This window comes from Eptesicus fuscus, chromosome 1 (genome assembly GCF_027574615.1).
Source record: "Eptesicus fuscus isolate TK198812 chromosome 1, DD_ASM_mEF_20220401, whole genome shotgun sequence".
In the NCBI taxonomy this organism is placed as follows: domain Eukaryota; kingdom Metazoa; phylum Chordata; class Mammalia; order Chiroptera; family Vespertilionidae; genus Eptesicus; species Eptesicus fuscus.
Window position 1 is genome coordinate 556,324 of NC_072473.1, and position 11,009 is coordinate 567,332.

The 11,009-nt window shown below is 58.1% G+C and overlaps 1 protein-coding gene across 1 annotated transcript; it reads right to left on the reverse strand.

The window, feature by feature from the left end:
* Positions 1-78: 78 nt before the first annotated feature.
* On the reverse strand, positions 79-5,560 carry SLC25A6 (solute carrier family 25 member 6). The gene is made up of 4 exons (XM_054720245.1): positions 5,325-5,560; positions 3,037-3,523; positions 1,434-1,574; positions 79-602 (listed from the first exon to the last, which is right to left on the reverse strand). Exons 1-4 carry the CDS (start codon positions 5,433-5,435, stop codon positions 445-447), a joined length of 897 nt encoding a protein of 298 aa, XP_054576220.1. The 5' UTR covers positions 5,436-5,560; the 3' UTR covers positions 79-444.
* Between the last annotated feature and the right edge of the window lie 5,449 nt (positions 5,561-11,009).

Sequence of the window (11,009 nt, forward strand, 5' to 3'; positions counted from 1 at the left end):
AATGTGCGTGGATTTCGTGCACCGGGCCTCTAGCGATAACAATAATAATAATAAAAAAAACAGCAGAGGGAACAGGGCCTCCGTGCGCGGGTTTAATCGTGTGCGGAATGGAATGCCCGACACAGAGGGCGTCGGTTCGCGGGGAACTCAGCGGTGCGGGGGGCGGGCAGCGCGGAAGCACGGAATGGCGGCATGATTTCCTTTAAATAAATGCTACACGCGTTGGCGGCGGCCCTGCCGGGGGGGCCCCGTGGGGTCGGGGGAGCCCCCCGCCCGCATCGAGGCGTGGGGCGGGGTGTCAGTGGTCGTGATCGGGAGGGTCTCGTCCTCGAGCCGCGCCCGGCGCTGCCGTGATCGGGCCGGGCGGGCGGGCGGGCGGGCCGTGGGGGCGTCCGGAGGGCCCGTCGACCGTCCGTGGACGTGGGGGCCCCGCCCCCCGGGCGCCTAGAGGACCTTCTTGAACTCGTCGTAGAGAACGAGCACGAAGGCCCCGCCCATGCCCCGCAGGACGTTGGACCAGGCGCCCTTGAAGAAGGCCTTGCCGCCCTCGTCCTTGAAGATCTTCCGCCAGCAGTCGATGGTGCCCGTGTACATGATGTCGGCTGCGGGGGGACGGGGGGGGGGGGGTGAGGACGGGGACGGGCACCGAGGGGACCCCCCCCCCCCCACCGTTCATCGCAGACACAGCCCCGGCCGGCGTGGCGAGGGGCGTGCGGGAGGCAGCCCGTCAGTGGGTCTCTCTCCTCATGGATGTTTCTCTCTCTCCCCCTCTCCCCTCCTCTCTGAGATCAATAGAAATATAAATAATAATATAAAGAAAACCAAAATAGCCCCGGCCGGTGTGGCTCAGTGGATAGAGCGTCGGCCTGCAGACTGAAGGGTCCCGGGTTCGATTCTGGTCAAGGGCACACGCCCGGGTTGCGGGCTCCATCCCCAGTAGGGGGCGTGCAGGAGGCAGCTGATCCATGATTCTCTCTCCTCATGGATGTTTCTCTCTCTCTCTCTCCCCCTCTAATGGCTCTAGCTGGTTTGGCTCAGTGGATAGAGCATCGGCCTGCAGACTGAAGGGTCCCGGGTTCGATTCCCAGTCAAGGGCACAGGCCCGGGTTGTGGGCTTGATCCCCAGTAGGGGGCGTGCAGGAGGCAGCCGGTCGATGGTTGATGTTTCTCTCTCTCTCCTCCCCCTTCCTCTCTGAAACCAATACAAATATATTTTTAAAAAAAATAATTTTAAAAAAAACACACAAAAACAGAGAACTACACCCAGCCCATTCCCACCCCAGGGTGCGAGCTCTTCCCCCCCCCAACCCCCCGGAAGCCACGGGCAAAACCCCACCCACGGGCTCCGGGCGGGGCCCACGTGGGGGGGCGTGTGGGCTCTCTCCCCTCCCCCCTCCCCAGCCTCCCTCGCGCCCCGGAACCGGGACCGGTACCTCCTTTGCGCCCCGACTGCATCATCATGCGCCGCCGCACGGTGTCGAAGGGGTAGGAGACCACGCCGGCCACGGCGGTCACCGACTGGGCGATCATCCAGCTGATGAAGATGTGGGTGTTCTTGGGGTCGGGGAGCATGCCTGTGGGGGGGCCGGGGGGGGGGCACGGCACGGTCAGGCCCCGGCACCCCCTCCCCGGCCCCCCGGCCCCCTCTCAGCAGCTCCCGGCAAGAGGTGGTATCACAGAGGTCAGGTCAAGGTCGGGGACAGGACCTGGGGTCGGGGTTCCTTTTCGGGGCCTAGACTGTTCCCCTAAATTCACCGTGGAGCTCGCACACGCCTGGACCCCACAAAGAGGCTGCATTTTGCAAACGGGGTCTTAAGAAAGGGGGTGAAACCCTGGCCGGTGTGGCTCAGTGGACTGGAGGGTCCCGGGTTCGATTCCCGGTCAAGGGCACATGCCCTGGGTTGCGGGCTCAGTCCCCAGTAGGGGGCGTGCAGGAGGGAGCCGATCTGTGATTCTCTCTCCTCATGGATGTTTCTCTCTCTCTCCCTCCCCCTTCCTTTCTCTCTGAAATCAATAATAATAATAATAATAATAATAATAATAAAGATATTGTTGTTGCCCCAGCTGGATTGGTCAGTGGCTAGAGCGTCAGCCTGTGGACCGAAGGGTCCTGGGTTCGACTCCGGTCAATGGCATGTAGAGGAGGCAACCCATCGATAGGCTTCTCTCACATCGACATTTCCCTCCGTCTTTCTCTTTCTAAAAATCAACGGAAAAATATCATCAAATAAAAAAAAAAAAATTTAGCCGAAACCGGTTTGGCTCAGTGGATAGAGTGTCGGCCTGCGGACTCAAGGTTCCCAGGTTCGATTCCGGTCAAGGGCATGGACCTTGGTTGCGGGCACATCCCCAGTAGGGGGTGTGCAAGAGGCAGCTGATGGATGTTTCTCTCTCATCGATGTTTCTAACTATCCCTCTCTCTTCCTCTCTGTAAGAAATCAATAAAATATATTTTAAAAAAAAAATTTAAAAAAAGAAGAAAAATATCCTCAGGTAAGAATTAAAAACAAATATATATATTTTAGAGAAGGAAGAGAGAGACACATCAATGATGAGAATCATGGACCAGCTGCCTCCTGCACGCCCCCTGCTGGGGATCGAGCCCACAACCCGGGCCTGTGCCCTTGACCGGGAATCGAACCCTGACCTCCTGGTTCCACTGAGCCTCACTGGCCGAGCTGCAAACAGGGTCTTAAAAAAGGCGGTGAAGGTAAAATGGCATCACTAGCCCTCGCTGGTGTGGCTCAGTGGATAGAGCGTCGGCCTGCGGACTGAAGGGTCCCGGGTTCGATTCCCATCAAGGGCATGTACCTCGGTTGCGGGCACATCCCCAGTGGGGGGCGTGCAGGAGGCAGCTGATCCATGTTTCTCTCTCACCGATGTTTCTGACTCTCTATCCCTCTCCCTTCCTCTCTGAAAAAATCAATAAAAATATATTTTAAATAATAAAAAGAAAGAAAGAAATGAAAGAGCACTGACTGGTGTGGCCCGATGCCAGGCCAGCCCCCCCGTCCCCCCGTCCGAGGCGGCACCCACCTTTGGCCGTGTCGTACACCCCGAAGTAGGCGGCCCGATATATAATGATTCCCTGCACGGACACGTTGAAGCCCTGGTACAGGCCCCGGACGCCGTCCGACCTGCTGATCTGCACCAGGCAGTCGCCCAGGCCCTTGAACTGCCGCTCGGCGCCCGACTTGCCCACGTCGGCCGCCAGCCGGGTGCGGGCGAAGTCCAGCGGGTACACGAAGCAGAGGGACGTGGCGCCGGCGGCCCCGCCCGAGGCCAGGTTGCCCGCGAAGTAGCGCCAGAACTGCGTGTGCCGGTCCACGCCGCCCAGGAACACCTGCTTGTACTTGTCCTTGAAGGCGAAGTTGAGGGCCTGCGTCGGGAAGTAGCGGATCACGTTGGCCAGGTTCCCGCGCCAGAAGGACAGCGCGCCCTGTTCCTTGGGGATCCGCACGATGCAGTCCATGATGCCCTTATACTGCTTGTCCGCCGTGATCTGCTGGCTGGCGTGCTGCACCTGCGGGCGGCGGGGAGACGGGCGGGGTCGCGGGGGTCACCCGGGGGTCGTCACCGGAGGACCCGATACCAGCCCCACGAAAGGCGTCCTTGGGAAAACCAACAGGTGCCCACAGACGACCATCTGATGACTTTCTTGAAAAATATATATTTTATTGATATTTTTACAGAGAGGAAGGGAGAGGGAGAGAGAGTCAGAAACAGCGATGAGAGAGAAACATCCATCAGCTGCCTCCTGCACGCCCCCCGCTGGGGATGTGCCTGCAACCCAGGTACATGCCCTTGACTGGAATCGAACCCGGGACCCTTCAGTCCCCAGGCCGACGCTCTATCCACTGAGCCACACCGGCCAGGGCTAAATATAAATATTTTTAAAAGACATAAGATGGCCCTAACCGGTGTGGCTCAGTGGATAGAGCGTCGGCCTGCGGACAGAAGGGTCCCGGGTTCGATTCCCGGTCAAGGGCATGTACCCGGGTTGCGGGCACATCCCCAGCAGGAGGTGTGCGGGAGGCAGCTGATCGATGTTTCTAACTCTCTATCCCTCTCCCTTCCTCTCTGTAAAAAAATCAATAAAATATATTTAGAAAAAATAAAATAAAATAAAATAAACATTTTTTAAATGAAATCTCTATGGTTGAAAGTTCTACCATGTCCCCATTTCCCCCCTCCGCCCCCACTGAGCTCCCCTTACCCGTGCCCCGCCCCAGGCCTTCAGCACCCTATAGTCCGTGTCCCCGGGTGATGCATTGATGCATATAAATTGTCCGGTTAACGCGCCTTCCCTCTGCAAATTTGCAGCCTAATCCTCTCCCGGTCCCTCCGACGTCTAAGCGTTTATAACCCTGACTCTCGCTGCAACAAGGTTGCCAGCGATCACACCTGATACAATGTTGCAAGCGGTCATCACCCCGATACAATGTTGCAAGGAATCACACCTGATACAACGTTGCAAGGAACCGTCCTGATACAATGTTGCAAAGGATCAGACCTGATACAATGTTGCAAGCGGTCGTCACCCTGATACAACGTTGCAACGAATCACACCTGATACAATGTTGCAAAAAAGGACTCGCCCTGACACAATGTTGCGAGGAATCAGACCTGATACAATGTTCGCAAGGACTCGCCCTGACACAATGTTGCAAAGAATCGCACCTGATACAATGTTGCAAGGACTCGCCCTGACACAATGTTGCAAAGAATCGCACCTGATACAATGTTGCAAGGACTCGCCCTGACACAATGTTGCAAGCGATCATCACCCTGATACAATGTTGCAAGGGAACCATCACCCGCTACAATGTTGCCAGCGGTTCGCACCTGATACAATGTTGCAGAAGCGGCCATCGCCCTGATACAATGTTGCCAGGCGTCACCCGGCAACCCTGTCCCAGCTCGTTCCCATTTGCAACAGTTTCACAACAGCCTGCAACCCTGTTGCCGCTGAAAACCGCTCCAAGTCCGGCCAAGGGGACCGGCGGGGCCGCGCGCACCCACGGGCGGGGGGCCCCCCCCCCGCCCCCCAGGTCCACGGAGTCACCCGCCTGCAAAAGGCCGGCGCGCCGCAGCCCCGCCCGTGCGCATGCGCCCCGCTCCCCGCAGGCACCCCCGGAAGTCCGCGGCCCGGACAAAAGCGGGGTGGCCTCGCACTTCCGGCGCCCTCCCTCCCGCTGGTCCCCGGTGCACGCGGCCCGAGCTGGGTTGCAGGCCCACACCCGCCCCCCCCCCCCCCGACCGTCCCCCCCCGCCCCCCGAGTCCCCGAGCTCACGCATGCGCACACCGCCTGCACCCCCCACACCTGCAACAGCAGCTTGACCCGCTCGATGGGGGCCACGGCCGTCTTGGAGATGGCGGCGGCGACGCCCCCGGCCAGGAAGTCCTTGGCGAAGGAGATGGCCTGTTCCGTCATGGCGGCGCGGGGAGCCGAGGGCGCGGAGCGGAGCGGAGTGGAGGCGCGGGGAGCAGCCGGGAGTGTGGGCGCCGCGGGCTCAGCGATGCAGCCGCCGCCGCCGGGGACCGAAAGGACGGGGAGCCCAGCGCGCAGCCGCTAAGCCGCCGACGCCCCGCCCCCGCGCCCCCGCACGCCCGTCCGATTGGCTGCCCCGCGCGCCCCTGCCACGCCCCCTCCGGGGACGCGCGCCCCCGAGGGTTTCCGGCAGCCGCGCCAGGCCCCGCCCCGCGTCAGCGTGCGCCGCGCTCATTGGCTGCGCCGGCGACGTCGCTCTGGCCGCGCCCCCGGGGGTTTCCGGCAGCCGCGCCAGGCCCCGCCCCGCGTCAAGCGGCGCCGCGCTCATTGGCTGCGTCGGCGACGTCGCTCTGGCCGCGCCCCCGGGGGATGCCGGGAAATCGGGGCACGCCCCATGCGCCGTGCGTCGCGGGGTGGGGGCGCGCTCGGAGGCCGCCGTGACCTTGTCAAGGTCACGTGCAGCCCCGATCGCCCCGGACCGGAGGGGGCGGAGCGGGGAGGGTCCGTGTGCAGCCGGGAGCCCGGGGAGGTCGTGCGATCGGTCGCGGGGTGCAGATGCTGTGCGAACCCCCGCGTTACCCACACCCGCCCCCCGGGAGCCGGGTCTGCAGGCCCCGCTCGCCTCCCGCCCCTGAGACCCCCCCGGCCCGGCCCGTGTCCATGTGCCCTGCCCTGGGGGTTTCTGAGCCTGTGACCTCGTGACCCCTGGAGACTGTGAGGGACTTGGGGGGGTTGGGGGTTGGGGGGGGGGCGGTGGCCCGTTTCACCTGCTGGCTGCTAAGGTCCCTGCCTCCCAGGGCCCAGCCGGCCTTGGGGTCCCCACGCCAGGCCAGTGGCTGCGACATCGGGCCCCTTCTCCAGGGGTCAGGAGGACTTGGGGTGCCCATCACCCTCCTATCTGCGCGATTAGCTGCTCACTCACACACTCACCTGCTCACTCACACACTCACCTGCTCACTCACATTTCACCTGCTCACTCTCACCTGCTCACTCACACTCACCTGCTCACTCACATTTCACCTGCTCACTCTCACACTCACCTGCTCACTCACACACACCTGCTCACTCACACACACCTGCTCACTCACACATCCATTCACCTGCTCACTCACACTCACCTTCTCACTCTCACACTCACCTGCTCACTCTCACACTCACCTGCTCACTCACACACTCACCTGCTCACTCACACATCCATTCACCTGCTCACTCACACTCACCTGCTCACTCTCACTCACCTGCTCACTCACACTCACCTGCTCACTCACATTCACCTGCTCACTCTCACACTCACCTGCTCACTCACCCATTCACTCACCTGCTCACTCACCCATTCATTCACCTGCTCACTCACACTCACCTGCTCACTCACCCATTCATTCACCTGCTCACTCACACATGCATTCATCTGCTCACTCATTCATTCACCTGCTCACTCATTCATTCATCTGCTCACTCACTCATTCACCTGCTCACTCACACATTCACCTGCTCACGCTCACACCTGCTCATCTCCGCCCCCACCCCCAGGGAAACCCCCGAGACCCTCTCGTTTGGAAACATTGTGGGTGTTTTATTGACTTCATCCAAACCGCCCACAGCCCGCCCGTTTCACGGGGTGAATTTTCAGACGGGTTTACATCAGCGCCAAGGTCCACAACAGCTACTTAGTAGCGACTCAAAAGCAAAGGTATTGTTTTTCTCTTTTTTTTCTCTTCCCTCTCACTTTCTCATGTCCTTCCTCTGTGTGTGTGTGTGTGTGTGTGTGTGTCCCAGCTAGCAGGTAAAAACTGCAGACACTGGCCCAGCCAGTGTGGCTCAGGGGTTGAGCGTCGACCTGTGAACCAGGAGGTCACAGTTTGATTCCCTGTCAAGGGCACATGCCTGGGTTCCGGGCTCCATCCCCAGTAGGGGGCGTGCAGGAGGCAGCCGATCAGTGATTCTCTCTCATCATGGGTGTTTCTCTCTCTCTCTCTCGCCCTCTTCCTCTCCCTTCCTCTCTGACATCAATAAAAATATATTAAAAAAGCAAAAACAAAATAAACACAGCCCTAACCAGTATGGCTCAGTGGATAGAGCATCGGCCTGCGGACTGAAGGGTCCCGGGTTCGATTCCGGTCAAGGGCATGTACCTTGGTTGCAGGCACATCCCCAGTGGGGGGCGTGCAGGAGGCAGCTGATCAATGTTTCTCTCTCATCGATGTTTCTAACTCTCTCCCTCTCCCTTCCTCTCTGTGAAAAATCAATAAAAAATATTTTTTAAAAAACAAACAAACAAACAAAAAAACTTGAACTAAAGCAGTTTCTAGAGTAGTCATATCCTAGGCCTGTATCTTTCCTGACAAATATCAACTTTGAACTTAAGTGAGCCTGTCTTTTTTTCTTTTTTCTTTCTTTTTAAAATATATTTTATTGACCATTTTACAGAGAGGAAGGGAAAGGAGAGGGAGAGAGAAAAACATCAATTACTGGCTGTTACACCCGTCAATCTGGGGTGTCTCCCGTGGGCGGGACCTAGGTTTAAGGGCTGGTGCAGGAGGCAACCCATCGATGTGTCTCTCTCATATGGATGTTTCTCTCTGTCTCTCCCCCTCCCTCCCTCTCTCTCCCACTCTCTCTGAAAATCAATGGAAACATATCCTCGGGTGAGGATTAACAATAACAACAAAAAATTATGTACACGGAGTGGCCAGATGATGATGATCTCTGAATGCATCATCATCTGGCCACTCCGTGTCTGTCCTATAGAATAAAAGGCTAATATGCAAATGGTCCCCTCGACCGGGAGTTCGACCAGCAGGCAGGCCGGCCGATCGCCCACGTCCCCTCCCCCTGGCCAGGCTGGCCGGATCCCACCCATGCACGAATTCATGCACCAGGCCTCTAATATATATATATATACACACACTGAGTGGCCAGGTTATTATGCGTTCAGAGATAATAGTAATCTGGCCACTCAGTGTATATAGTATAGAAATCACATATGTCCATAGATATATACATATGCCTTTATTTGTAAAATAATTGACAAATTCGGTACAGAATACAGTCTTGCACAGGTAATTATGTTTCACAATCTGCTGGTTTTAGCTGGGAGACCTGAGTGAAATATCAAAAGCCACGGGTGGCCTGTCTGACGGGGTCGCGCCCTCTCTGAAAGTCGGGAATTTCTCCAATAATAACGGATATATTGGCCTGATACACACAGGAATGTGTGTGCATTCACTTGATCTTTTTTGGGGAGCTTCCATTTATTTAAACAATATTCTTTTTTTATATATATATATCTATATATATTTATATTTTTTTTTTTTTTTATTTCAGAGAAGAAGGAGAGGGAGATAGAAACATCAACGATGAGAGAGAATCATGGATCGGCTACCTCCTTCACGCCCCCTACTGGGCAGGGGGGGGTATGGAGCCTGCAACCCGGGCATGTGCCCTTGTCTGGAATCGAACCCAGGACCTGTTAGTCTGCAGGCCGACGCTCTATCACCTGAGCCAAACCGGCTAGGGTGGCAGCTTACATTTTTATTTCCTATTAATTAAAAAAACAAACAAACATTTCCATAGAGCAGACCTCAATTGGATTTCAGGTAAGAGGCTTGTTACGTTTTTAAACTGGAGCTAAATTAGGTCTTTTCCATCATCCAATCCGGCACGCTGACAATCCTTCACAGACGGAGATTCTCAGTTTTAAATTGTAAAACGTACGATTTTCATGGTAAAAAAAAAAAAAAAAAAAAACACCCAATTGGGCCCAGCCAGCGTGGCTCCGTGGTTGAGTGTCAAGCCCGCAACCCGGGCATGTGCCCTTGACCGGATTCGAACCCGGGACCCTTCAGTCTGCAGGCCGACGCTCTGTCCACGGAGCCACACCGGTTAGGGCCAGAGGTACCTACTGATAGAGGTTCCTAAGGCTTCCGTCTAGAAACCTGTGGGTAACGGCATCTCTACTAATAAAAGGCTAATATGCTAATTAGACCGGGAGACCTTCCAGGCGTCCTTCCAGACAAAGCCATGGTGGTGGGAGCTGAGGCAGAGGCGGTTAGGGGCAAGCAGGCTGGCAGGGGGGGGGGGGGGCGATCAGACCAGAAGGGGAGGAAGTTGGGGGCGATCAGGCCAGCAGGGGGGGCAGTTGGGGGTGATCAGACCAGAAGGAGGGGAAGTTGGGGGCGAGCAGGTTGGCAAGGGGCGGGGTCAGCAGGTGGCAATCAGGCCGGCAGGCAGAGTGGTTAGGGGCGATCAGGCAGGCAGGCAGAGTGGTTAGGGGCGATCAGGCAGGCAGGCAGAGTGGTTAGGGGCGATCAGGCAGGCAGGCAGAGTGGTTAGGGGCAGGCAGGTGAGCAGTTAGGGGCCAGCGGTCCTGGATTGCGAGAGGGATGTCCAACTGCCGGATGAGGCCTGGATCGGGCCTAAGCCTGCAGTCGGACACCCCCCGAGGGCTCCCAGATTGGAGAGGGTGCAGGCCGGGCTGAGGGACAGCCCCCTCCCCGTGCACGAATTTCGTGCGCCGGGCCTCTAGTTAAAAAAATAACCATTTATGCCCGGGATGTGGGCTCCATCCCCAGGAGGGGGCGTGCAGGAGGCAGCCGATCCATGATTCTCTCTCCTCGTGGATGTTTCTCTCTCTCCCCCTCTCCCTTCCTCTCTGAAATCAATAAAAAAATATTAAAGGGAAAGGAACCGTTTAATTTTTAAAGAGAAATGCAACAATACGGATCGGCTCGTTCCAGTCACTGCATCGTGTCCACCTCGCTCCCTTTTCTCCCCTCCCCCACCCCCTCCCCCGTCACAGGCGTTTCTCTCTGTTTCCACTCACCCGCCCTTTTCTGAAACCGGACACGCGGCCTGGAATACAGCACAGACCAGAGCCTCCCGGCGGGGCGTCTGGGGAAGGCTTTCGGTAAAACGGGCGACGTGACCCAAATAAAAACCCCCGCCTGCCTGAGCTCTGAGCTGCTTACGGCCGCCGGGTCAGCCCCGGGCCGTGTGGCTCAGTGGTTAGAGCGTCAGCCTGCGGACGGAAGGGTCCCGGGTTCGATTCCGGGGTGAGGCTGGGTCCCCGAGGCAGCCCATCCGTGTGTCTCTCCCTCTCCCTCTCCCTCTCCCTCTCCCTTCTGTTTATAAAATCGATGGGGAAATATCGGGAAGGGGGGGGCCCCCAATCAGACAGCCCGTCCCCCTGCTAAGAGCCTGCCGGACAGGGAGGCTGTGGCCTCACAGGGACTTGGAACCCGCCGGGGAGAAGAGAGGGGGGCCGGGCCCAGGCGGCTGGAGGAGGCACCTGCTGAGCAGACACCCTGGGCAGGCGGCCCCTGCCGGGCGAGGTCAGGGCAGAGGTCAAGGCCGGGCGTGGAGGGAGGGACCCGGGCTCGCCTGGCCTCTCCGGGTGCAGCCACTGGGTGTCCAGCCCCCCGCAGAGCTCGCCACCCCTTCTGTCTGCCTCCTGTCCCTCCGGGACCCCGTGCCTGTGATGGGCAGGCGGGAGAGGGGGCTCAGGGCAGGCAGGAGGGG

What these genes read in the sequence shown, in the direction of transcription:
- SLC25A6 (XM_054720245.1), bottom strand. Translation starts at nt 5,435, where the DNA reads ATGACGGAACAGGCCATCTCCTTCGCCAAGGACTTCCTGGCCGGGGGC. An exon ending in GGGTCAAGCTGCTGTTGCAG is followed by an intron (nt 3,524 to 5,324) that starts GTGTGGGGGGTG and finishes CGCCGCCCGCAG; the next exon opens with GTGCAGCACGCCAGCCAGCA. An exon ending in GCAGTCGGGGCGCAAAGGAG is followed by an intron (nt 603 to 1,433) that starts GTACCGGTCCCG and finishes GTCCCCCCGCAG; the next exon opens with CCGACATCATGTACACGGGC.